Raw genomic sequence first — 25,219 nt, 5'->3', positions numbered from 1 at the left:
TGCCCCTGGAATCTGGGGGTGCTGGAAGCTGAGTGATCCCGGGGACTCACCTGGGGGGCACAGAGGGAGCCCCTCCCAGAGCCTTCCCATTCCCAGGCCGAGAAACTGGGGGCAGGAAGGGGGCAGCAAAGTGGGGGGACCCCGGGTCCCTGGGATTTGGGGAGCAGGAATTCCCTCCCTCAGAGCTGGGGGAGTTCCCTTCCCATCATTAAACCCTTTGGGAAACTGGGAATTTTTGACAGGATCCAGAGAGCTCCTAACAGCTCATGGGGGAGTGGGGGTGTTTTTACATTTCCACGGGAAAGGGGATTAAATTCTGGGAGTAAGGCAGAGCTGCAGTGTCCTGGCAGGTCTCTGCCACACCCCCATTGCCCCCCTAAAGTTGGGGGGGGTAAACCCTGACCCCCAATGGTGTTGGGAGCACCCTGGGGTGCTGCCACCCCTGACCCCCAGCACCATGAGAGCCCCAAAACCTGCCCACCCTGCTGTCCCTCCACCTCCCCATCCCAGTTACAACCCCCTGTGCTGCCCCCCCCCTCACTGCTGGAAAAGGGGCTCCCCAGACCCCCCAAAATCATCACAGGGGGGCCAAGTGCAATCCAAGGGGTGCAGGAGGCCTTTATTGAGCGGTCCAGGGGGGGAGGAGGAGGATGGGGGGCAGGAGGAAGGATCTGGGGGGGCTCTGTGCATCTATACAGGGGGGCCAGGCCAGCCCCGGCCGCTACATGGTCAGTTCCTGCGGGAGAGAGGGCGAGTCAGGGACCCCCGGGGACACCCCAGTCCCGCCGGGGAGGGGTCCCAGCCCCAGCAGGGAGGGTCCCAGCCCCCAGCAGGGAGGGTCCCAGCCCCCAGCAGGGAGGGTCCCAGCCCCCAGCACGGAGGGTCCCAGCCCCCAGCACGGAGGGTCCCAGCCCCCGCACGGAGGGTCCCAGCCCCCAGCAGGGAGGGTCCCAGCCCCCAGCAGGGAGGGTCCCAGCCCCCAGCAGGGAGGGTCCCAGCCCCCGCACGGAGGGTCCCAGCCCCAGCAGGGAGGGTCCCAGCCCCAGCAGGGAGGGTCCCAGCCCCCGCACGGAGGGTCCCAGCCCCCAGCACGGAGGGTCCCAGCCCCCAGCACGGAGGGTCCCAGCCCCCAGCAGGTCCCGGCCCGGCCCCACTCACCATGATGGCGTTGACGATGTCGTTGTTGTTGTGCCGCAGGGCCCGCACGGCTTTGGGGCGGGACACGTTGGCCTGGGCCATCACCAGCTCGATGTCCCGCACCTCCAGCCCCGTCTCGTCCACCTGGGGGGCACAGGGCTGTCACCCCCCCAAAGGCACCCACTGAGAACTTCGGGGTCCCCCAGCACCCATCCCGGGAGCCCCTCTGTGTCCCCTCCCAGGGCACACCACACTGGCCAGGGCCATCCCCAGCTCCGTGTCCTGCCCCTCCAGCCCCGTCCTGTCCCCCCCATAACACCCCACAGGACCCTGGGGGTCCCTCAGCACATCTCAGGGACTCCCCCCGTGCCCCTCCCAGGGCACAAGACCCTAACCTGAGCCACCCCCAGCTCCGCGTCCTGTTCCTCCAGCCCTGTCCCCCCCACCTGGGGGAGGAACAGCTCCGTTACCCCCCATGTCACCCCCCGGGGGTCCCCCAGCCCCCACCTCCTCCTCCTCCTCGCTCTCCTCCTTGATGGCGAGGGCGGGGGCCGTGTCTGTCACCAGGGCCGAGTGTTCCAGCGGCACCTTGAACTTCTCGGCCGCCGCTTTGTGCACTTGCTGGGACAGGTCCTCGATCTGGGGGGCACAGGGGGGTCACTGCCGGCCCCCCCGGGCAGGGACACCCCCACACACCCCTGGGACCCCCGAGCCCACCTTGGCCTCCCCGAAGACGATGTAGATGTCGGAGGCGGGGCTCTTGAACACGTCGGGCTTGGAGATGACGAACAGGATGTTCTTGGACTTGCGGATGGTGATGCGGGTGACGCCGTGGATCTGCCGCAGCCCCAGCTTGGACATGGCCTGGGGGCACGGGGGGCACGGGGTGACCCCCTGCACAGCAGCCCAGGGGGGCTCCAGCCCCCCCAGCGACACCCCAAATCCCCGGGATAACGGGGAAACCGGGATGGGGGATGGAGGACATTGTCCCTGGCACGGCCAGGATGGGACCCCCAGCCCAGGGTGGGGACCCCCAGACACTCCCCAGTGTGGCCTGGAGAGCCCCTTGGAGTGGGGGCTTGAACCCCAACACCCCAGAACTAACCGCCCCAAAAACCCGGGGTGAAATAAGGACCCCAACCCCGTGGGTGTGCCCAGCCCCAACCCCGTGGGCGAGCCCAGCCCCAACCCCGTGGGCGAGCCCAGCCCCAACCCCGTGGGCGAGCCCAGCCCCAACCCCGTGGGTGAGCCCAACCCCAACCCCGAGGGTGAGCCCAACCCCAACCCCGAGGGTGAGCCCAACCCCAACCCCGTGGGTGAGCCCACTCCCCCCCCAGTGTGACCCGGGGACCCCCAGAGTGGGGACCAGACCCCCAACACCCCAGGACTGACCCCCCTGCCCGAACCCTGGTTGGGATGGGGATCCCAACCCCACATAGGGACCCCCCATTCCCTGTGGGACCCCCCGTTCCCTGTGGGACCCCCCACCTTCCGGGCCTTCTTCTCGCTCCGGCTCTGCTTGGCCTTGCTCAGCGGTTCCTCTCCGGGGCCGAGCGCGTGGCCCAGGGGCACCTGCAGAGAGGGGGGGTCAGGGGGGCCCCCAGCACCCCCGGGGGGTCCCACCAACCCCGACCCCCCAAGCCCCCACCTGGGGCTGGGCGGGGGGCGGCTCCGAGCCCTCGGGCTCCTCCAGCTCCGGGATGGACTCGTCGTTGCTCTCGGATTCGTTGCCGGACCCTGGGAATGAAGGGGGGCAGGTGAGAGGGGGCCCCGGACCCCCCAAGCCCGGGGGTACCCAGGGCCCCCCCCTCACCTCGGTGGTTGGGCTGGCAGCGCTGGGGGGCCGGGTCGGCCCGGGGGGTCTCAGCCTCGCTGGACGAGCTCGACTCGGACTGCAGAGACCCCCGGGGGGGCCCCCGGCCCCCCCCAGCCCCCGGCCCTGCCGCTCGGCCCCGGGGCTCCGGCTCCTTCTGCGGGGGGGGCTGGGGGGCTGCGGGGGGACGGGGGGCTGAGCCGGGGGGTCCCCAAAACTCCTCTGGGGGGGTCAAACCCCCTGCTCACCCCCATCACCAACCCCGGGACACCCCCAAAGGCACATCCCCCCCCCGGTGCCCACCCTGGTGCCAAGAAATACCCCGGGAGGGGGGCTGAGCTGGGGGGGGGAACCTCCCATGGGGGTGAACCCCCTGCTCACCCCCACCACCCAGCCGGGAACAACAACCCCCCACCCCCCAAAGGCACTCCCAGCCCCCCCAAGTGCCCACCCTGGCCCCACACAGTCCCCTATGGCAGTGGGAGGGGGCTGAGCTGGGGGGCCCCTAAAACCCCTCCATAGGGCTGAACCCCCCCAGAGACCCTCCCCAGCCCCCCGGGTGATGCCCACCCCAGACCCACGGCCACGGAGGAATCTGGGGGGTGTCTCTTACCTTCGAGGTGCTTCCTGGAGGGGGGCAGCCCCGGGGGGGGCTCCTGGCCGGGGAGGGTCCCGGGGGGGGCCGGGGCCAGCAGGGACACGGCGGCGGGAGGAGGCACTTGGCTGAGTTTGGGGGGCGCAGGGCGGGGGGGCTCGGGGGGGGTCGGTTCCTGGGGGGGCCCCTGCTGAGCCCCCACAGCAGGAAGGGGGCTGGAGGAGACCCTCCCCACCGCCTCCTCCTTCTGCTGCTGCTGCTCAGGGGGAGCTGGGGGGGATCTTGGGGGGCCGGGGGGGCTTGGGGGGCCACCCTCCCCCGGGACTTTGGCATCGGTGCCCCCCTCAGTGGGGCCGGGGGGCTCAGGGCCCGGCCGGGGGGTGGGGGGCTCCTGCAGGGGCGGGGGCAGGTCCCCGAGGGTCCCCCGGGGAAGGGCAGTGACCCCCGGGCCGGCCCCGCGCCCCGAAAAGGCACCGGGTGGTGGGAGCAGCTCGGGGGGGGCCGGGGGGGTCCCCACAAACACCTCCCGCTCCGAGGCCGTGAACAGTGGTGGGGGGGCCGCGGGACCCTCATCATCCTCCTCCCCCTTCTCTTCTGCCTCTTCCTCCTCCGACGGCTCCCCGAGGGCACAGGGGGGGCTGGGGGTCCCGGGGAGGTGTGGGGGGCTGGGGGTCCCAGGGAGGTGTGGGGGGCCCCCCCTGGTGCTGTCGAGGCTGGAGTCGGGGTGGGAGTGAGAAGCATCCGGCGGCTCCGGGCACGAGCCCTCGGGCGAGGCGGTGGCCGCATCCCCCCACCCTTTGGGGGGCTCGGGGACCTCCCCGGGGGGCTGTGACAGCGACCCCTGTGACGGGGGACACGGGAGGGCAGCCGGGGGCTCGAGGGACAGGGCCACCTCAGCTGCCAGCACCACGGGGGACACGGGCTGGGGCAGGGGGCTCGGGGTCACCGGGGCACTGGCCATGGTGGCCACCGGGCTGGGGGTCACTGGGGTCACCGGGGCACTGGCCGTGGTGGCCACCAGGCTCGGGGTCACTGGGGTCACCGGGGCACTGGCCATGGTGGTCACCGGGCTGGGGGTCACTGGGGTCTCCGGGGCACTGGTTGTGGTGGTCACCGGGCTGGGGGTCACCAGGTCAGCGGCCGTCTCATCCAGCAGGGTTGGTGTCACCGGTGTCACTGGCTCGGTGTCCCCGGTGTCCGTCAGGCTGCAGGTCACTGGTGTCACTGGGGCAGTGGCTGCAGTGTCCATCTCATCCAGCAGGGTTGGTGTCACCGGTGTCACCAGGTTGGTGGCCACAGTGTCCATCAGGGTGGGTGTCACTGGTGTCAGCACGTCAGTGGCCACAGCATCCTTCAGGGTGGATGTCACCGGTGTCACCAGGGCAGCGTCCACAGTGTCCATCTTGTCCAGCAGGCTGGGAGTCACTGGTGTCACCGGGTCAGTGGCTGCAGTGTCCATCTCATCTGGTGGCCTTGCCGTCACTCGTGTCACCAGGTCAGTGGCCGCAGTGTCCGGTGGGGTTGGTGTCACCAAGCTGGTGGCCACCGTGTTCAGCTCATGTGGGGGGCTCGTTGTCAGCAGGTCAGTGTCCGCAGCGTCCATCTCATCCAGGGGGGTCGGTGTCACCGCTGTCACCAGGTCGGTGGCCGTGCTGTCCATCGGGTCGGGCGTCACTGGTGTCACCACTGCAGTGCCTGCAGCGTCCGGCTCATCCAGCGGGGTTGGTGTCACCGTGTCAGTGGCCACAGTGTCCAGCTCATCCAGCGGGCTGGGTGTCACCAGTGTCACCAGCTCAGTGGCCGCAGTGTCCGGTGGGCTGGGTGCCACTGGGCCGGTGGCCGTGCTGTCCATCAGGCTGGGTGTCACCAGTGTCCCCAGATCAGCGTCCGGCTCATCCAGAGGGGTTGGTGTCACTGGTGCCACCGTGGCAGTGGCCATAGTGTCTGGCTCACCGGGCGGGCTGGGTGCCCCAGGGCTGGTGGCCACAGCGTCCATCTCATCCAGGAGGATTGGTGCCACACCAGTGGTGTCACCTGGTGTCACCAGGTCAGCATCCACGGTGTCCATCAGGCTGGGGGTCACCGGTGTCACCAGGTCAGTGTCCAGCCCAGGTGTCGCTGATGTCCCCAGGTCAGTCTCCGCAGTGTCCACCAGGCCAGGTGTCACCGGTGTCACCTCCTCAGCGGCCGCAGCGTCCGTCTCATCCCGGGGGATCGGTGTCACCGACGTCCCCAGGCTGGTGGCCGCGGTGTCCGGCTCGCCGTGGCCGTCAGTGCTCCCTGCTGTCCCTGTGCCGAGCTCAAGGTCACTGTCACCGTCACCCCCAGGGCTGTCCCGGGGCTCCCCGTTGGCCCCCCTCGGCCGGTGGCTCTGGGGGTCCCCGGCGCAGAGCCCGGGGCTCTGGGGGACACCGACTGTCACCGCTGGCTCCGTGCGAGGTCCCTGTCCCGGCGCTGCCACTCCAGAACTTTCTGCCACCTCCTGGGGGGGCTCCAGGGGGGACCACGCCTCCACCGTGGGGACAAAGGCGTGGCCGTCCTGCCCCGTGTCCCCTCTGGGCAGTCCCGGGGGGGTCCCCGCAGGCCCGGGGCCCGTCCCCTCTCCGGGGGGGTGACACGGGGACCCGGCGTGAAGGTGGAGCTCGACGCCGGGGGTGCCCGTGGGGGCGGTGGGGGTGCCCGGGGGGGTGCCCGGGGGGGTGCCCGGGGGGGTGCCCGGGGGGGTGCCCGGGGGGGTGGCCGTGCCCCCCGCGTGGCGCTCGGTGCCGTAGAGCCGCTCGTCCTCGTCCCCGTCGTAGGCGGCCGAGTCGGACGAGGCGTCGGTGTCGTCGCGGAAGGCGAAGGCCTCGTCCCCCCCCTCGGGGATGGAGCTCTCGGACAGCGAGCGCAGGAACGAGGCCGAGGTGCTGCCTTCGTCCTCCTCCTCCTCCTCCTCCTGCCCGTCCCCGGGGGGGGCGCGGGGGGAGATCTCCACGGCCTCGGCCTGGAACAGGAGGCTGCCCCGGAACGGGAGCAGCGCCGCCGGGATCAGCCCCGACACCTCGTCCTCATCCTCGTCTTCGTCCTCCTCCGGCGTCTGCCCGTCCTCCTCATCCTCATCCTCCTCGCAGCCCGGGGGGGCAAAGGAACCGGCCTCGTCCTCCTCGTCCTCCTCCTCGGGGGACAGCGGGGGGAAGGCCGGGGGGTCCCCCAGGCCGGGGGGCAGCAGCAGGGCCCCCCCCAGCCCCTCGGGGTCCCCCTCGGCGTCCCCCAGGCCCTCGGCCTCGGCGGCCAGGTTGGGGGAGCAGGACGGGGAGGTGCTGGCGGTGCCCGAGGAGCCCCAGCTGCCGCCCTCGGCCGTCATGTAGGAGCCCGAGGGGGAGGTGGGGGGCGAGCACAGCCCCTCGCTGTCCCCGTCCGTCGGCTCCTCGGGGGGGGGCCGGGCCCCCCCCGCCCGCACCGGCGTCGAGGGGGCCGTGAAGAACAGCTCGGGGTCCAGCGCGGGGGGGCGGCCCGGGGGGGGCTCCTTGGGGGGCGCGGGGAAGGGGCAAGGCACGGGGGGGCCCCCCCGGGGCTCGGGGGGGGAGCAGCGGGTCTCCTCCCCCATGACGATGCGGGTGTCCAGGGGGTCCGCGGGCGGGGGGGGCCGGCAGGGAGAGCCGGGGGGGGCGGCGGCGGGGGGGCCGGGGTCGCAGCTGGCCCCCTCGGGGGGGGGACGGGCCTCCTCCTTGGCCGGCATCGGCGGGGGGGCTGCGGAGAGAGGGGACAGCCCTCAGTGCCACAGACCCCCCCAGTCACCACGGGGAGGGGAGACCCCCCCACCAGTGCCACGGACCCCAGGGCCAGCCCAGGACGGGGGAGGGGGGGTCACCCAGGGAACTGCCTGGGGGGTGGTGTCACCCCTCACCCATCCAGGGGGGAGAACAGGGTGACCCCCACCCAAAGCAGTTGTTTGGGGGGGCTCTCCAGGGTCTGGGGACACCGGGGGGGACACCAGCAGCTCCCCCTCCTCAAACCCCTCTCAGAGGATGGGGGGGGCAATAAGGCTGCAGCTGCATCAAGGGGGGGGACCCCAAGCCAGACCCCCACAACGCAGAGGGACCCCTCCACTGGGTGGGGGGAGCACACCCCCCCTTACAGCCCCCTCTCCAGGGAGTCCCCGAGTTTGGGGGTGCTCAGCCCCCCACTGCACACCCGAGGGGGTGTGGGGGGGTGCAGCCCCTTCTCCCTCCCCAAACACCCCAAAACCACCTTGTGGGACCCCCCCCCCATATTACCTGGACCCCTTTCCCCACTACTTGGGATGCTCCCTGTGTCACCTGGGACCCCTCGGCCGTTACCTGAACACCCCCCATGTCACCTGAACCCCCCCCATATTACCTGGGCCCCCCAGGGGTGGATCCATAGGGAGGGAGCAGCCGAATCCCACAGGCCCCCCAAACCTGCAGCCCCGCCCCCCCGCTGCCCCGGTGTTATAGAGGGGAGGGGGCGGGGCGGCGCGGGGCGTGCCGGGAGGGGGCGGGGCCTGGCGGGGGTATTTGCGGGGCAGGTGCCGCTGCCCCCCCCCCCACTCTGAGATGGTTCGGTCCAAGCCCCCCCTCCCCGCAACGTACTGAAGGAACTCCTGAAAGGTTCCTTGGGGGGGGTCACCCCGCCAAGGGGATCCTGTACTGCCCTTCCACCCCCCCCGAGTCATTGTGGGGGGTGATTCTGGCCTATAACGGGGGGGGGGCTACTGGGACCCCTTTAATGCAGCCCTTCCCCACCCCTGCCTGGCCGGGACACCCCCACACTTTGGGGGGATGTTTTGGGGTCCCCTCGCACTCCCACCTGGCACACGGTCCCCCAGAACCCCTGGAGAGGATGCCCTAATCCCCCCCCCAAAACGGACCCTTATCCCATTTTGGGGTCTGAGCTCCTGAGGCCCAGGGGGAGGTGACACTGGGCTCTGTCCCTTCGATCCCCCCGGCAGGTGACAGTGGCCCCCCCGGGGACATCGGGACGGGGTGACCTTGGGCTGCGCCTCAGTTTCCCCACGCGGTGGTCCCGGGGATGGGATGGTGCTGGGAGGGGGTGAGGCTCAGCCCCCCCGCTCCCCCAAGTACAGGGCTGGGGTGGGGGACAACCCACCCCGACCCCCCTGGGGCTCCTGGGGGTGAGGGAGGGGCGGCCCCGAAGTGGGGTCCCCAAAGTCCCTCCCTGGGGGGCCGTGCCGGAGCCCCCCGGCTGTGCCGGGCCCGGAGCCGCGGGCGGTGGCGGCTGCCGAGAGCCGGGCCCGCGTCCTGCAGCGCTCCCCTCCATCCTCATCCTCATCCTCGGGCTCCGTCATTCCAGCCCGTCCTTCATCCCCCGCTCCATCCTCATCTCTCCTGCTCTGTCCTCCATGGCTCCCGCTCCGTCCTCATCCTCCAGCTCCATCCTTCCCACTCTGTTCCTCATTCCCCCCTCCATCCTCATCCTCTGGGTCTGTCCTTCATCCCCCCGCTCCGTCCTCATCCTCCCATCCCGCACCCCTCCACCCCTCCCGCTCCGTCCTTCATCCCCCCGCTCCGTCCTCATCCTCCCATTCCGCACCCCTCCACCCCTCCCGCTCCGTCCTTCATCCCCCCGCTCCGTCCTCATCCTCCCATTCCGCACCCCTCCACCCCTCCCGCTCCGTCCTTCATCCCCCTGCTCCGTCCTCATCCTCCCATCCCGCACCCCTCCACCCCTCCCGCTCCGTCCTTCGTCCCTCCAGTCCCATCCTCGTGTCTCCGTCTCCATCCTCCCTTCTCCGCCCTTCATCCCACCGGCTCCATCCTCATCCTCCCGCTCCGTCCTTTCCGCTCCGTCCTTCATCCTTCCGGCTCCGTCCTTCTTCCCCCCGAGCCACCCTCGGCCCCCCGCCCCATCCTCATCGCCCCGCTCCGTCCTCGCCCTGCGGCTCCATGGCCCGGTTCCCCCTCCATCCCCCGGCCGGTCCTTCCTCCCCCTCCCCGCGCTCCCAATTCTTCCAGCTCCATCCCCCGGCCGGTCCTTCCTCCCCCTCCCCGCGCTCCCGTTCCCCCTCCATCCCCCGGCCGGTCCTTCATCCCCCTCCCCGCGCTCCCAATTCTTCCAGCTCCATCCCCCCGGCCCGTCCTTCCTCCCCCATCCCCGCGCTCCCAATTCTTCCAGCTCCATCCCCCGGCCGGTCCTTCCTCCCCCTCCCCGCGCTCCCGTTCCCCCCGCTCCATCCCGGCCGCCCCGCTCCCTCCTCTCCCCCCGCGCCCCCCCGGCCTCACCTGCCTCCGCTCCCTCCGGCATCCCGTTCTCCTGCTCCGATCCGCCCCCCCGGCGGATTTCAGGGACTCTCCGGTGTCGGCGCTGCCCGCGGCCCCCCCCGGCGCGGCCCCCCCCGCCGCCCCCCCCCGCTCCCCCCGCTCGGGCGGACGCGGCTGCGGCGGCAGCGCCGGAGCATCAGCGGGGCGGGGGCGGGGGCGGGGGGGGCGCGGGGGGGCTCGGCCCCGGCACCCCGCTGATGTCAGCGGGAATCGCGGCCCGCCCGGCCCCGCTCTGTCGCGATACGGGGCTCGTGCCGGAGGGCGCTGCGGCGGGAGGGGGGTCGGGGGGGCTCAGGGCCCACCCAGCGCTTGCATCAGCTCCGGGGGGGGGGAAGGGGGCGGCGCCCGGCCTCAGTTTCCCCCACTTTGTCTCTTAAAAAAGGGGGCTGAGCCTCCCGCGGGGTCCTGCGGGGACTGGGGGGGGACGCGCAGGGCGGAGCCCCCCTGAAAGCGTCTGCGCGTGTGTGGCGGCAGCAGAGCGGGGAGACGTGGGGGCGTCGGAGGGGGGACTCGGCCTCGGTGTCCCCTCCCGGAGTGGGATTTTGTCCCTTAGAAGAGGGGGTTGAGCATCCCCGGTGTCCGGGGGGGATTTGGCGTGGGGACACCGGGGGGGAACCCCCCGAAAAGCATCTGCGTGTGTGCGGTGACACCGGGGGGGGGCACGTGGCGTGTCCGTCAGCTCCGGGATGGGGGGGCCGGGTGGGGGGTCCAGCCTCAGCTGCCCCCGCGCAGTGGAGTTTTGTCCTTAAAAAGGGGGATGAGCCTCCCGCGCGGTCCTGGGGGGTTGGAGGGGACGCGCAGGGCGGAGCCCCCCTAAAAGCGTCTGCGCGTGTGTGGTGACACCGCGGGGGAGGGGGGCACGCACGGACCTGCGTGTCCCCCCCGTCTGTCACCGCCGGGGGGGCGGGATGGGGGGGACGGGAGAGGACGCGCGTTGCCATGGGAACGGCTCTTCCCCTCCGCCCGTCTCCCTGAGGATGGGGAGGAGGATGAGGAGGGGTCCCTGGGGGACACACACACGACCCCCCCGGACAGCAGGGTGGGAGGGGGGTGATGCCCAGGAGGCACCGGACACCCCCAGGTCCCCCTGCCCCGGTCACCCCACGGCCTGGACCCCCACAGCACCCCCGAGGGACCTGGGGGGGCGAGGAGCTGGGGCGCGGGCACGCGGAGCGCTGCCAGGGCCCCCCCGGGCACTGTCACCCCCCCGGCACCGTCCCCCCCCGCGCTGGCACCGAGGCCGTGCCCGCGCTGCCGGTGCCAGGCACGGGCACGGCCCCAGCGGTGACTCAGCAGCTCCGGCCCCGCCGGGCCCCCCCTGCCACCGTGTGCCCCCCCCGGGGTGGCCGGGTTGTGCCCCCCCTGCCACCGTGTGCCCCCCCCCAGTCGGACCGTGTCCCCCCGTCAACCGTGTCCCCTGTGCCCCCCCCCAGTCGGACCGTGTCCCCTCCAGCCGCCGGTCACCGTGTGGCCCCCCCCCCAGTCGGACCGTGTCCCCCCGTCAACCTGTGCCCCCCCCAGCCGGGCGTGGTCCCCCCGTCACCGTGTGCCCCCCCCCAGCCGGGCTGTGCCCCCCCTGTCACCGTGTGCCCCCCCCAGCCGGGCCGTGTCCCCCCCGGGGGCCGGAGGGGTCCCGGGCCAGGTGGTCGCTAATCTGCCCCTAAAGCCCTTCCCGGCCCCGGGGTGTCACCCCCGAGGGTTGTCCCGAGCCACCTTGTCCCCCCCCCCCTCCGCGCGGGGACACGTGGCCTGAGGGACACGGGACACCGTGGGGGCTCCACGCAGGAGAGACCCCCCCAAACCCCGGTGCCCCTCGGTGCCCCCTCCCCTCTGCCGCTGCTCCCCGGCCCCGGCCCCATCCCTGTCCCCCTCGGGGACAATCCCGGGATAATCGGGAATAAAGGCCAGGTGGCTCCTGATCCCGATCCCGGCTCAGACCGGCGGCCCCGGGCACGGGGAGAGGGGGATGGAACGCGGGGGGGACACGGGGGGCGGGTCCCACCCAGGAGCGGGCACTGCCACGTGCCACCAACACTGGTGTCACCCGGCAGTGGTGCCACCTGGCCCCAAGGTCACCCATCCCCGATGTCACCTGGCCCCAAGGTCACTTCACCCTGATACCTACTGGCACTGATGTCTCCTGTCATTGATGTCACCCGGCCCCAATATCACTCAGCTCCACTGTCACCTGGCACTGATGCCACCCGTCCCCAATGTCACCCGTCCCCAATGTCACCCATCCCCAATGTCACCCGTCCCCAATGCCACCCGTCCCCAGTGTCACCCATCCCCAATGTCACCCGTCCCCAATGCCACCCGTCCACAATGCCCCAGTCACCCAGCCCGTCCCCCCAATGCCCCCAATCCCCAATGCCAACCCCGTCCCCAATGTGTCCCCATTCACCCGTCCCATGTCCCCACCGTCCCCAATGCCACCCGTGCCAACCCTCCCCCAATGTCACCACCCAATGTCACAATGCCCACCCCCCCAATGTCACCCATCCCCAATGCCACCCGTCCCCAATGCCACCCGTCCCCAATGTCCCCATGTCCCCAATGTCCCCAATGGCCACCCTCCCCAATCCCAATGCCACCCGTCCCCTCCCCAATCACCCCGTTCCCCATGCCACCCATCCCCAATGTCACCCAGTCCCCAATGTCACCCGTCCCCAATGTCAGACCGCCCCTCACCCGTCCCAAATGTCACCCGTCCCCAATGCCAACCAATCCCATGTCCATGTCCCCACCCATCCCCCCAATGTCACCCATGTCACCCCGCCCATGTGTCCCCATGGCCCAAACGTCCCAATGTCACCCGTCCCCAGGTCCCACCGTGTCCCATCCCACCCTCACCATCCCCAATGCCACCCATCCCAATGTCACCCTTCCCAATGGGTCCCCATGTACCCAAGCCAACCGTCCCCAAATGCCACCCATCCCCAATGTCAAACCGTGTTTTACAGGTTGGGGTTGAGTTGAGCCCCAGAGCAGCGATGCTGAGGCCACTCGGGGGAACGGTGACCTCGCTGTGGCCACCTGGCCCCCCCTGGGCACAGCGACACAGTGATGTGGCCACCTCAGAGTGGTGACGTGGCCACCTGGGCACGGCGACTCGGCCACCTCGGCGTGGTGACCCGGTGACCTCGGCGTGGTGACCCGGTCACCCTGGCACAGTGACACGGCCCGCTGGCCGGGTGTGGTGGCCACGGGCAGGGCTAGGCGGCCGTGTCCGGGGCCGTGTCGGTGGCCATGTCGCTGGCCACGGCCTTGGCCACCTTGTCCCTCAGGTAGGACACGCGATGCCGCTCCAGCTTCATCTCCAGGAACTCGTAGTGGGACACCTGGGGGGGAAGGGGTGACAGGAGCCCACGGGGGGCCAGGGCTGTCCCCACCCTGTGCTGGGCCCGCCTGTCCAACGGCACCCACCTGGGGGTCCCGGCTGTGCCCCCAGCACGCCCTGAGCCCCGGGGGCCCAGCACCCACCTGGGGGGCCCAGTGCACGCCCAGGAAGATCTCAACCCCCCCCTGGAGGGTCCCAGAGCCCACCTTGGGGGTTCCCAGTGCCCACCTGGAGGGTACCAGAGCCCACCTGGGGTATTCCAGGCCACTGGAGTGCCACCTGGATTCGTGCCCACCTGGTCCGCAGAGCCCACTGGGGTAATTGCCCACCTGGAGGATCCCACCACCACCCAGGGAGACGGTGATGCTGGAGGGGGGGTGACAGCGATGCCAGGGGCTGACAGTGACACTGGGGGGTGACACGTGGCTGTCACCCCCCCCCGGGCTATAATTACCCCGGGGGTTTAATCCTGGCTGACCCGTGGGAGAAGCGCTAAGAGCTCGTCTGTGTCACCTCCCTGTCACCCCCCTGTCACCTGGCAGGTGGCCCGGGGGGATCACAGCGGCTCATCCCCGCTGAGCCCTGGGGAGGGAGGAGCTGGCAGCCCCCCAGAGGGGTCTGTGCCTCCATCCCTACGGAACCAGGTGTGCCCAGGTGGGCGATGGCACCTGGCTGGTGTCACCAGGGTGTGGCCACAGGGACGGTGCCCTGGGCTGGGCACAGGTGAGGCCACACCTGAGTCCTGGGGGCACCTCCCAGGGTGGGGGTCAGGCTCTGCTCCGAAGAGGGAATTGGCTCAGATGGCACCTGGGTACGTTCAGGTGGCGTTTGGGAGGATTTGGGGAATGTTTTCGGAACGTTCCTCCTGGAGAGGCCGGGGGGGTTTAAGTGCCATGTGGATGTGGCACATGGGGACAGGTCAGCGGTGGCCCCGGCACTGTGGGGACACACGGGGGGCCTGGGGGTGCCCAGCCCAGCGTTGCCAGCGTTGCCAGCTCACCTCCACCAGCAGGAAGCCGGCCCTGCGCAGGTGCCGCCGCGCCAGGGCCCCCCGGCCCAGCAGGTCCCGGCCCCGCGAGCTGAACTGCGGGAACTCCCAGAGCAGGAACGCCAGCCTGGGCACACACGGGCACAGGGACAGCGGGCTGAGCACAGGCACACACCCCCAGCCCTGCCATGGCACAGCTGGCCCCCTCCTGCCCCCTCCTGTCCTCCCTCCTCTTCCTCTCCTTGTCCCACTCCTGTCACCTCTTCTCAACCTCCGTCCCTTCCTGTCCCCCTCCTCTTCCTGCTCCTGTCCCCCCCTTGCCCCCACCTCGAGTAATCCCCAAACCCTCACCACCGGGGCACCTCCTGTCCCCTCGGGGGCAGTGCCTTGGTCCCCTCCTGTCCCCTCTCCACCTCCGGGCCCCGAGGGGCAGTGCCTTTGTCCCCTCCTGTCCCCTCTGTCCCCTCTCCCACCTCCTGGCCCCCGAGGGCAGTGCCTTTGTCCCCTCCTGTCCCCCTCTTCTTCCTCCTGCCCCACTCCTTGTCCCCCACTGTCCCCTTTCTGTTCCCCACCCACCTCCTCGCCCCTGGGGACAGTATCTTTGTCCCCTCCTGTCCCCTCCCTGCCTCCTGGTCCCCAGTGGCAGTGGCTGTGTCCCCCCTGTCCCCTGCCCACCTCTTGGCCCCGGGGGGCAGTGGCTTTGCCCCCTGTGAGTGGGGCAGGTGGGGGGCAGTGAAGTCCCCCACGGGTAGGGGTTTGTTGTCGCCGTCCAGCACCACCTCGGCATCTGTGGGGACAGAGGGGACAACGGGGACATGGGCAATCAGAGCCACCCTCAGGGGGTCAGGGGGCTCTCCCTGGCCCTGGGCAGGGAGGTGTCCGTGGGGGATCCGTCCCCCTGTCCCACGGGAGGGGACGGGGGCACTCGGAGCACGGAGGTTGCTGTGGCAGGCCGTGGCCGGTCCCCGACACGGGGGGACAGGGTCCGAATTTGACTGGGCTTGGGGGGGTGACAGGGGGTGACAGGGCTGGTGGGACAACGGGGGAAGGTGGAAGGGGGGGACGGGGCGGGGGGTACCTGAGAGCACCTGGGGGTGCCCAGGGTGTGAACAGGGCTGGGGGAGCTGGGAGGTGACAGAAAGTAAGAAGGCTGCAGCTGTCCAGGGGAAGGTGACAGGGCTGGGAGTACCTGGGGTAACTCAGGAAGGTGACAGGGCTGGGGGGGTCCAGAGGTCCCCGGGGCAGGTGACAGGGTTGGGGGTGCCCAGGTGAGGGCAACAGTCCCAGAGTACACAGGGGTACCTGGAGGTGCCTGGGGCAGGTGACAGGGGAAGGTGACAGGGTGGGGGTACCTGGTGGTACCCAGGGAATGCTGAGGGCAGGTGAGGGGGCTGGGGGTGCCAGGGGTGCCCAGGGCAGGTGACAGGGCGGGGTGCGGGGGTGGCAGGGCAGGTGACAGGGCTGGGGGTGTCAGGGGTGCCCGGGGCAGGTGACAGGGCCGGGGGTGGCAGGGGTGGCAGGGCAGGTGACAGGGCTGTGGGTGTCAGGGGTGCCCGGGGCAGGTGACAGGGCTGGGGGTGTCAGGGGTGGCAGGGCAGGTGCCGGGGTGGCACAGGGGACACTCACCGATGTCCCAGCCGAACACCGTGTGCACGTCGTAGCGCCCGAGGTCGCGGCCCCCCAGGGCCCCCGGCAGCGCCTCCCGCAGCCCCTGCTGCAGGGGGGTGGCCTTGTCCTTGTCCTTGTCCCTGTCCTCGTCCCCCCCCAGCGCCTCGGGGGGCAGGAAGGGCCCTGGGTAGCCCGGGGTCTCCAGCCGGGCCGTGGCGTTGATGTGCACGAGCTTCTGCCACGAGCTGTGCGCCCGCGGGGACGGGTCACCTGTGGGGACAGAGGGACATGTCACCTGTGGGGACAGAGGGGATGGGTCACCTGTGGGGACAGAGGGATTGGGTCACCTTTGGGGACAGAGCGGATGGGTCACCTGTGGGGACATAGGGATGGGTCCCCCTGTGGGGACAGTGAGGATGTGTCACCTTGGGGACAGAGGGGACATGTCACCTGTGGGGACAGTGGGATTGGTGTCACCACCTGTGGGGACAGAGGGAACTGTCCCTGTTTGGACAGAGGGACATGTCACCTGTGTGGCAGAGGGGATGTGTTCACCTGTGGGACAGATGGGATGTGTCACCTGTGGGAAGAGGGGATGGGTCAACTGTGGGACAGTGGGGATGTGTCACCTGTGGGGACAGAGGGACATTTCACCGGTGGGGACAGAGGGACATGTCACCTGTGGGGACAGAGGGGAGGGTCACCTGTGGGGACAGAGGGGATGTGTCACCTGTGGGGACAGAGGGGATGGGTCACCTGTGGGGACAGAGGGGATGGGTCACCTGTGGGGACAGTGGGACGGGTCACCTGTGGGGACAGAGGGGACATGTCACCTGTGGGGACAGAGGGGACGGCTCGGGGGACACCCATGGCACGGGGGAATGGCCTCGGGAGAACCAAGGGAGGGGCACGTGGGATGCTGGGAATGCTCCTCCTGGAGGGGGCTGTCCGGCCCCGGGTGTGGATGGGGCAGTGGGACCCGGGCTGTGTCCCCAGGGGTGGGGAACAGGTGAACTCCAGCCCCTGGGAAGCCCTTCCCAGCCCCAAGCGTCCCCTGATCTCGTGTCTCCAGTGGGATTCACCCCCCAGGTCTCACAGACAGGGACCTGGGGCTCGTGGGCACGGAGGTTGCTGTGGCAGCCGGTGGCCGGTCCCGGCCATGGGTGGGGCAGGGACCGAATTTGACTGGGCTGCACCTGTCCAGCACCACCTGTGGGACAGGTAACCCCCCCAGCACCACCTGTGGGACAGGTAATCCCCCCCCAGCACCACCTGTGGGACAGGTAACCCCCCCACCCCCAGGGCTGGAGCTCCTGGTGGATCCCTGGGTCCCAGCTGGAGGGCCCAGCCCCGTGCAGGTCCCTCCCCCCGTGCGGGTCCCTCACCTTGGAGGCAGGTGTGGAAGTCGGGGGTGAGCACCTGGCGCAGGTAGGGGGGCCGGGCCTGCTGCAGGACACACAGTGACCACACCACGTCCGTCAGCACGTGAGGATCCAGCTGCTGCACCTGCCCCTGGAGCTGCTCGTGGAGCTGGGACGGAGAACACGGAGGGGAGCTCGACCACACCCACGGGTGTGCCCGGGTGTCCCCGCTGGCCCCCAGGTGAGGCTTTAGGGCCCCTCTCAGGTGATCCCTCGCTCCCTCAATCCATGGATCCAGCCATCCAACGCCCCTTCCCCGTGGGAACGTGCCAGGAGAACATCTGTGCTCCGAGGAGGGGTGAGAGCTGGGGGGGCTCTGCCTGAAGGGGGAGCCGGGAGGGATTCGGGACACGGGAAGGGGGGGGAATCCATGGGGCCGGAATCCATGGCTGTGGGAAGCCTCTGAGGTCCCCTGCCCCCCCGAGAGCACCCCCAGAATCCCGGGATTCCCACAGAAGTCACCATGGTGAAGAATTCCTCGCCGGAGCTGGGCTGGAAGTTGAGGCGGGCGAAGGACACGACGATGGCACAGAGGTGGGCAACGGACATGTCCTGGGTGTTATCCAGGGAATACTGAGGGAAAAGGGACATGTCCTGGGTGTTATCCAGGGAATACTGAGGGAAAAGGGACATGTCCTGGGTGTTATCCAGGGAATACTGAGGGAACATGGACATGTCCCGGGTGTTATCCAGGGAATACTGAGGGAACATGGACATGTCCCGGGTGTTATCCAGGGAATACTGAGGGAACACGGACATGTCCCGGGTGTTATCCAGGGAATACTGAGGGAACACAGGAGTTTGGGGCTGTCTGAAACGGCCCCGGGAGGGAACAGCGGTAACACGAGCCAGGGACACCTCCCAGGTGGGGAAACAGGAGCGAGGGAGCCCTGGGGTTTTATCCAAGGGGAAGCTCTGGAATATTCCTGTATGGATGGGGAAGTGCACAAGAGATGAACTGGGAGGAAACTGGGAGAGGAGCAGCACCAGCACCCGGAGCTGGAGGCTCCAGACCAAGCTGATCCCTGATTGCTGCTGGGAAACAGTGACACAGCCTGGACAGGTGAGGGGTCCCCATTGCCCCCCTCTACCCCCTAGACAGGTGAGTGGAACCTCCCATCAGCTGTGCCCCCCCAGTCCCTGCTGGGAAACGGTGACACCACCCCTGACAGGGGAGAGGAACCCCCCAGACAGGTGAGAGGAACCCCCCAGACAGGTGAGTGATCCCCCCTGACAGGGGAGAGGAACCCCCCAGACAGGTGAGAGGAACCCCCCAGACAGGTGAGTGATCCCCCCTGACAGGGGAGAGGAACCCCCCAGACAGGTGAGTGACCCCCCCAGACAGGTGAGTGACCCCCCCAGACAGGTGAGAGGAACCCCCCTGAGAGGTGAGTGACCCCCCCAGCCAGGTGGGCATCCCCCAGCCCTCACCTGTGCGATGCCCTCGGCGAGGGGGCGGCTGAGCCAGCGCAGGGCAGCGAAGGAGCGGGCACAGCGCGACACCTGGGCAGGTGTGAGAGCCCCCAGGTGGGGCTGCAGCTCCAGGGACAGCCTGTGCAGCACCTGGGGCTGCTGGAAGTTCAGCTTACCTGGGCAGAAGGGCACGGCTGAGGGCCTGGGGGCACCTGTCCCCCAGTGCCCCCACCCCAGCCGGGCACCCAGCACACAGGTGAGAGCTGGGAATGGTCTCCTGGAGAAGGGAAGGCTCCAGGGAGACCTTAGAGCGTGCCTGGCACCAGTACAGACCAGTATGAGTCACCTCTCAGACCAGGACAGACTGGGAAGGCCTAGGGGTGGGGAATCCCCCCCCAGCTACCTGGTGCCTTGGGTGGAAACACCCCCCAGTTCACTTGAGCTCGGGGAGGAACTGGGGGTCACCGGGGGGGACTGGTGGCTCTGGGTGCAACTGGTGTCACTGGGAGGGACAAATGGCCCCAAGTAGCCCTGGTGTCTAAAGGGGCTCCAGGTGTGCTGGGGATGGAGGTGGGACACCTGGAGTGACAGGACACCTGGAACAGGCTCACACCGAGCTCCCAGGTGTGCTGGGGATGGAGCTGGGACACCTGGAGTAACAGGACACCTGGAGTGACAGGACACCTGGAGTGACAGGACACCTGGAATGGGCTCACACTGAGCTCCCAGGTGTGCTGGGGATGGAGCTGGGACACCTGGAGTGACAGGACACCTGGAACAGGCTCACACCGAGCTCCCAGGTGTGCTGGTGTTCGTGCCTGGAGCACACAGGTAACGTACAACGCCCCTGTTCCACCCCCAGGATCGGGATAACCCACTGGAGAAGAGCTCCTCAGGCTCCCTGGATTCCCTTCTCCCACCTGGCTGGAGAACAGCCCACACAAAGGTTTGGGACCTCAAAGCTCACCCGGCTCCCCCCACCTGCCACCGGCCTGGGTGGTTCCCAGCCCCATCCCACGGGATCCGTCCCCAAAGCCGTGCCCAGGTGCCCCCTGGCACTCACTGTAGGCGAAGAGCAGGTCAGTGAGCACGGGCAGCCCCAGCTCGGGGGGTTTCTGCAGCAGGTGGTAGGACAGTGCCCGCAGCAGGGGCACGCAGCGGCGCTGCTGCAGCGCCAGGGCCACGGCCACGCGCCGGATCTCGTCCACGTCCAGCTGCTCTGCCAGCTCCAGGGCCTGGGACAGGGCAGGGCACAGCTCAGAGGGATCCCCTCAGCACCCAGCTGCTCTGCCAGCTCCAGGGCCTGGGACAGGGCAGGGCACAGCTCAGAGGGATCCCCTCAGCACCCAGCTGCTCTGCAGCTCCAGGGCCTGGGGGGACGGGGCACAGGGGACAAGGGAGAGGGGATCCCCTCAGGGCTGAACCGCTCCACCAGCTCCAGAGCCTGTGGAAAGCAGGGCAGGTGAGGGGCAGCAGGAGAAGGGGGATCCCCTCGGGATTAAAGTGCTCCATCAGCTCCAGAGCCTGGCACAGGAGGACAGGGGACACGGGGGAGCAGAACAGGGGGGATCCCCTCGTGACCCAACTGCTCTGCCAGCTCCAGAGCCTGGCACGGGGGTGACAGGAGAGGGGGGAACAGTGCCCAGGTGTCCCACGTGCCCAGTCAGTGCCCGGGTGTGCGCGGGTCCCACCTTGTCCTCCAGGCGCTCCATGAGGGCGGGTGCCAGGTGTCCCACCTTGGCCATGAGCGTCACCACGGTCCGTGTCCCCTCCAGCTCCGTCCAGCGCAGCTCCAGCTTGCGCAGCACCTCGGGCAGGAGGGGGCTGTCCCTGTGCCCCGCCAGGTGCTCTGCCAGCTGCACCAGCTGGCGCAGGGGGAGCCGCCGCAGCCGCCACAGCACCTCCTGCTCCACCGAGCGGACCTGGCGCCCGGCACGGGGCAGCCCCAGCGCGGGCAGTGCCCGCAGCACCTGCACCAGCGTCGCGTTCCACACCTGGGAGATCTGCGGCAGGGACAGCGGGGGACAGCTGGGGACACCCGGGACATCGGGGACAGGGGGGGACAGCTGGGGACACCCGGGACATCGGGGACAGGGTGGGACAGCTGGGGACACCCGGGACATCGGGGACAGGGTGGGACAGCTGGGGACACCCGGGACATCGGGGACAGGGACAGTGTGGGACAGGTGTGCCACACCCGGGACATCAGGGACAGGGGACGGGGACAGTGTGGGACAGAGGTGGAACAGGGACACCAGTATCGCGTTCCACACCTGGCAGATCTGGGGGACCCAGGGGACAAGGCCAGGGGAGGGACGGGGCAGCAGGGGAGGGACAGGGGCAGCAGGGGAGGGACAGGGGCAGCAGGGGAGGGGGTTTGGGGCACGGGCTGTCCCGCTGAGCCCCTCCCGGGTGTGCTCTGAGCAGCCAGCCAGGCACTGCAGTGCCCAGGGCCCTGTAGAGCGGTGCCCCAGCCCTCCCAGGTGGGGCAGGCCCAGCCCCGAGCCCCCCGTGCCCCGTCCCACCTGCCCGTCCAGGGTGTCGAGCAGCCGCAGCAGCCGGGGGTCCCCGCGGAGGGCCGGCGCCTCGGGGTGCCTGTGGGCGAGGCGGGCGAGGCGGGCGATGGCCATGCCCGCCAGGTTGCTGCTCAGCCTGTGCCCCCCGCACAGCTGCAGCAGCTCCTGGGGGTCGGTGGCTCCCTGGATCAGCTCCCGGAGCTGCTGCTCCGGCCCCTCCTCCCGCGGCTGCGCCTGGGGGGTCTCGGCCCACCGGGGGGGGCCGGTGCGCAGGGGGCGGGGGGCGGCCGCGGGGGGGGCCCTGCCCGGGCCGGGGGCGGCCCCGGGGGGCGGCCGGGGGAGCCCGGAGGGGCCCGGGAGCAGCAGGCGCCGGCAGCACCGGCGAACGAGGTGTGCGGCCATGGGGGCACCGCGGCCGTCAGAGCCACATCCCGGGGGGCTGCAGGGGAAAGGGAGCGCTTGGAACTGCCGGGGGGGGAACCGGCCCCCAGACTCCCCCAGAGCTCCTCGGAGCCGCTCCGGGGGGTCTGGAACACTCCCAGCCCCTCCCCAGGGATGCGGCCCCACATTCCCAGTGCTCCCAGTATCCCCCCAGTAACCCTCCCTGAGCCCCCCTGCTCAGCCGCTGCCCGGGATGTTCTCCACCGGAGCCTCCCCGGATCACGCTCTCCCGGGGATATTTTCCCTCAGACCCTCACCCCCCCGGTCCCCGGACACCCCCCCGACCCGTCCCCTCCACCCGCCCGTGCCGAGCCCCCCCGGTCCCGGTTCCCCTCCTCTGTCCCCGGGTCCCGAGCACCCCCGGGACTCTCCCTTCGGGCCCCCTCGGGCCGAGCCCACCCCGCACCGCCGGGCCTGGTTCCCGTTCCGTCTCTCTCCCCGGGGCCCTGCTCAGCCCCGCGGGCCGAGGCCCCCCGATGCCGTTCCCCCGCTCCCCCGGGCCCCGGTTCCCCCCTCAGCCCCGACCCCACTCCCGTTCCCCTCTGACCTCTCCCGCCCAGCCCCGCGCACGGGCCGCCACCGAGGCGCGCGGTGATGACGTCACAACAGCGCGCCTGCTCCGCACCGGCCGCTCCTGCGTCATCAGCCGGCGCCGGCGCCACGTGCGGGGAGGGGCGGGAGCGGGGCCGCCCCCGGTACCGGGGGGGCTCTGGGGGGTCCCCTCGGGGTGTCCCCCTGTGCTCCCAGTGCCCCCCAGTGCCCCTCGGAGACCCTCCCAGTGCCCCCCAGTGCCCCTCGGAGACCCTCCCAGTGCTCCCAGTGACCCCCGGGTGCTCCTCCAGTGCTCCCCCGATGAGTTCCCGGTGCCCCCCCCCAGTTCCTCCCAGTGCTCCTCTCGCAGCCCCCAGTGCCTCCCAGTGGCCCCCTCAGTGTCCCCCACATTTCCCCCCGTGCCCCCGAGGGGGGTCGTGTGTTACTGATCAAATATCGGTTATCGATCCCTGTGCACTATTGATCGTTTATTGGCATCCATAACAAACTCCCCGGGGCCGACACGGGCGGGGTGGCCGAGAGGGGGATGGGGTGTCCGGGGGGGCTCCTCGGGAGGGTCCCAGCTCGGGGGGCTCCTCAGCGCCGGGTGAAGTCCCCTCCTGCGGGACAGGGGGGTTCAGGGGGGGCCGGGGCGCCTTGGGGTTCCCCTCCCCAGCCCCTGAAGCCCCCCCAGCTACCCAAGGACCCCTCCAAGACCCCCTACCCCCGAAAGGCTCGCGGTGGCAGTGTGTGATGCGGGGCTGTGTCCCACCCCTCTGCTCGGACACCCAGGACCTCCCCAGGATCCCCCCGTGCACCCCGGCACCCCCTCGACCCCCCGGGACCGCCCCACCCCTGCAGGGCTCGCAGTGACACTGGGGGCGACGCGGGGAGCTGAGTCCCCCCCGTGACCCTCCGGGATCCCTCGGGACCCACCCCAGGACCCTTCAGGAACCCCCCCCGTAGGGCCCACCTCCAGGACCTCCCCCCCGGGGTCTCGCAGTGGCACTGGGCCATGCGGGGCTGTGTCCCCTCCCCCAGGACCCCCCGGGCCCCCCGTACCCCCTCCCCCAGGACCCCCCGGGCCCCCCCGTGCCCCCCCGGACCCCGGCAGGGCTCGCAGTGGCACTGGGCGATGCGGGGCTGTGTCCCCCTCCCCCAGGACCCCCCGGGCCCCCCTTGTCCCCCCCGGGGTCTCGCAGTGGCACTGGGCCATGCGGGGCTGTGTCCCCTCCCCCAGGACCCCCCGGGCCCCCCGTACCCCCTCCCCCAGGACCCCCCGGGCCCCCCCGTGCCCCCCCGGACCCCGGCAGGGCTCGCAGTGGCACTGGGCGATGCGGGGCAGCAGCGCGGGCCGGGGGCGGCCGCGGGGGCAGGGCAGGAGGAGGGGGCGCACGGGCCGGGCGGGGTCCAGGCGGTAACTGCAGCACTCGCACAGCGACCGCACGTACGGCTCCTGGGGGGCACGGGGGGGTCACACAGACCGGGGGGGGCACACAGACCAGGGGGATCCCCCGGGCACACCGGGCTCCCCGCACAGCCCTGCACCCCCCCGCCCCCTGCCCCGAGCCCCCCGCCCGGGCTGCGCAGAGGCGGCTCCTGGGGCGGGGGGGGTCACACGGATCTGGGGGTCGCACCCGCCCCCCCCACCCCCGAGGGCTGAGGGCGGTGCGGGGGCGACACCCCCACACCCGGGGGTCCCACTCCACCACACCTAAGGGTCTCACTCCCCTCACCCGGGGGTCCCACCGGTCTCCCCCCTCCCCCGGGGGGTCCCACCAGCCCCCCCGCACCTGAGCGCTGACGGCGGTGCGGGACCGACACCCCCCCGCGCAGTAGGTGACGCGGACGCCCCGCAGGACACAGGCGCCCTTGGCGATGGTCCGGAGAGCCGTGAGGAGCCGGCACGGCCCGGGGGGCTCCTCTGGGGGGTGAGGGGGCGGCGTGAGCGGGGGGGGGCTGCCAGGGCCGTCCCCTCACCCCGCGGTCCCCAGGTGCGGGGTCTCACCTGGCCACTCGTCCCGGCACACGGGGCAGCAGCTCCCGGGCTCCCGCACCGGCTCCGTGCCCTGCGGGGACCCCGCGCTCAGCCCCTGCCCGCCGGGACACCCCCGCGCCCCCCCGGGACCCCCCTCACCTCCGGGCAGGTGAGCGCGGGGCAGGTGGTGGCACAGGTGACACGTCCCTCGGCGCAGCGGCAGGTCCCGCACTGCTCCTGCCACTCGCTGTCGGCCTGGGGGGGGACAGGAGCAGGGACCCCAAAACACGGGTCAGGGACCCCCCAAAACACGAGGTAACTTCCCAAACCCGAGGGATCCCCCCAGCACGGGGTGCCCCCCTAAACATGGGTCAGGAACCTCCAAACACGGGTCAGGGACCCCCCTAAAGCATGGGGTAACTCCCAAACCCCAGGGACCCCCCCAGCACTGGGTGCCCCCTAAATACGGGTCAGGACCACCCCCCAGACATGGGGTAACCACAAACATGAGGGATCTCCAAACACAAGGAACCCCCCCCAAACGGATCAGGGACCCCCAGACACAAGGGACCCCCTCAGAACCGGGATACCCCCCCGGACACGGCGCCGGGAACCCCCAAACGCAGCAACCTCCCACCATGGATCGGGAACCCCCAACCCCAGGTCGGGGACCAACCCCCGACACAACCGCGGGACAGAGACACCCAAACACGGGGTGTTCCCCCGAACATGAGGGATCGCCCCCAGCCCCGGGTCAGGCCCCCCCGCCGCTCACCGCTCGCGTTGCCCCGCGGTGGCGGCACCCGCAGCCCCCCGCGCTCACGCACTGCCCGGATTCGTTCCGGTACCGCCCGGGGGCGCAGGAGCAGCGCGGGGCGGGGGTCGGGAGGGTCGCGGGGGTCGCGGGGGTGCTTGAGGTGCCGGGGATGCCGGGAGTTCCGGGGGTCCCGGGGGTGCCGGGGGTCCCGCCGCAGGTGCCGGGGGGCTCCGCCAGGTCGTGGCAGCTGCGCTCGCAGGCGGGGCCGGGGTCCAGCCAGACCTCTCCCGGGGGGCAGCCTGGGGGCACCGGGGATGGCACCGGCACCCGGCCCTCCCTCCTTCCGGCTCTCCTCCCTCCACCCCTCCCTCCCCCGGCCCTCGCTCCTTCCATTGCCCCG

The 25,219-nt window shown here is 70.9% G+C and overlaps 3 protein-coding genes and 2 non-coding genes across 9 annotated transcripts; all 5 read right to left on the bottom strand.

Moving 5' to 3' along the window:
• Nucleotides 1-593: 593 nt before the first annotated feature.
• On the bottom strand, nucleotides 594-10,227 carry NACAD (NAC alpha domain containing). Of its 5 annotated transcripts, none has more exons than XM_039387348.1 (10): nucleotides 7,905-8,947; nucleotides 5,050-7,274; nucleotides 3,564-4,992; nucleotides 2,951-3,127; nucleotides 2,786-2,874; nucleotides 2,626-2,709; nucleotides 1,855-2,001; nucleotides 1,645-1,776; nucleotides 1,159-1,281; nucleotides 594-736 (listed from the first exon to the last, which is right to left on the bottom strand). In XM_039387348.1, exons 1-10 carry the CDS (start codon nucleotides 8,218-8,220, stop codon nucleotides 722-724), a joined length of 4,737 nt encoding a protein of 1,578 aa, XP_039243282.1. In that variant the 5' UTR covers nucleotides 8,221-8,947; the 3' UTR covers nucleotides 594-721. The 5 variants fall into 5 exon arrangements, with proteins under 5 accessions (XP_039243282.1, XP_039243281.1, XP_027580509.2 ...); XM_039387347.1 differs by having other exon boundaries at nucleotides 3,564-6,206; nucleotides 6,240-7,274; nucleotides 7,905-8,946; XM_027724708.2 differs by lacking the exon at nucleotides 7,905-8,947 and adding an exon at nucleotides 9,788-10,227 and having other exon boundaries at nucleotides 3,564-7,274.
• A 2,591-nt stretch (nucleotides 10,228-12,818) lies between these two features.
• TBRG4 (transforming growth factor beta regulator 4) lies at nucleotides 12,819-21,815 on the bottom strand. The gene is made up of 10 exons (XM_027724709.2): nucleotides 21,122-21,815; nucleotides 20,288-20,599; nucleotides 19,660-19,831; nucleotides 18,615-18,772; nucleotides 17,646-17,756; nucleotides 17,148-17,292; nucleotides 15,781-16,032; nucleotides 14,830-14,941; nucleotides 14,167-14,281; nucleotides 12,819-13,167 (listed from the first exon to the last, which is right to left on the bottom strand). The coding sequence occupies exons 1-10, from the start codon at nucleotides 21,512-21,514 to the stop codon at nucleotides 13,042-13,044; spliced, it is 1,896 nt and encodes a 631-aa protein (XP_027580510.2). The 5' UTR covers nucleotides 21,515-21,815; the 3' UTR covers nucleotides 12,819-13,041.
• LOC113989820 lies at nucleotides 15,028-15,156 on the bottom strand. Its single transcript, XR_003541413.2, has one exon. It is a non-coding gene; the product is annotated as a small nucleolar RNA SNORA5 (small nucleolar RNA).
• LOC113989819 lies at nucleotides 16,823-16,957 on the bottom strand. The gene has a single exon (XR_003541412.1). It is a non-coding gene; the product is annotated as a small nucleolar RNA SNORA5 (small nucleolar RNA).
• A 729-nt stretch (nucleotides 21,816-22,544) lies between the features above and the next one.
• LOC120324487 (SCO-spondin-like) lies at nucleotides 22,545-25,118 on the bottom strand (the record flags this gene model as incomplete). Its single annotated transcript, XM_039387352.1, has 6 exons — nucleotides 22,545-22,704; nucleotides 23,536-23,540; nucleotides 23,878-24,008; nucleotides 24,093-24,153; nucleotides 24,222-24,317; nucleotides 24,838-25,118. Coding segments are annotated over 6 exons (734 nt in total), but the record flags the coding sequence as incomplete, so codon positions are not given.
• Nucleotides 25,119-25,219: the final 101 nt, after the last annotated feature.

This window comes from Pipra filicauda, unplaced genomic scaffold (assembly GCF_003945595.2).
Source record: "Pipra filicauda isolate LSUMZ 115617 unplaced genomic scaffold, ASM394559v2 scaffold556_size476704_pilon, whole genome shotgun sequence".
Classification (NCBI taxonomy): domain Eukaryota; kingdom Metazoa; phylum Chordata; class Aves; order Passeriformes; family Pipridae; genus Pipra; species Pipra filicauda.
This window is presented reverse-complemented; position numbering and strand designations above follow the sequence as displayed.

What these genes read in the sequence shown, in the direction of transcription:
- TBRG4 (XM_027724709.2), bottom strand. Translation starts at nt 21,514, where the DNA reads ATGGCCGCACACCTCGTTCGCCGGTGCTGCCGGCGCCTGCTGCTCCCG. An exon ending in TCGCCGAGGGCATCGCACAG is followed by an intron (nt 17,757 to 18,614) that starts GTGAGGGCTGGG and finishes CTTTTCCCTCAG; the next exon opens with TATTCCCTGGATAACACCCA. An exon ending in GCGAGGAATTCTTCACCATG is followed by an intron (nt 17,293 to 17,645) that starts GTGACTTCTGTG and finishes TCTCCGTCCCAG; the next exon opens with CTCCACGAGCAGCTCCAGGG.
- NACAD (XM_039387346.1), bottom strand. Translation starts at nt 8,220, where the DNA reads ATGACTCGGGGGGGGTGGAAGGGCAGTACAGGATCCCCTTGGCGGGGT. An exon ending in GCGAGAAGAAGGCCCGGAAG is followed by an intron (nt 2,002 to 2,625) that starts GTGGGGGGTCCC and finishes CCGTGCCCCCAG; the next exon opens with GCCATGTCCAAGCTGGGGCT. An exon ending in TCGTCTTCGGGGAGGCCAAG is followed by an intron (nt 1,777 to 1,854) that starts GTGGGCTCGGGG and finishes TGTGCCCCCCAG; the next exon opens with ATCGAGGACCTGTCCCAGCA.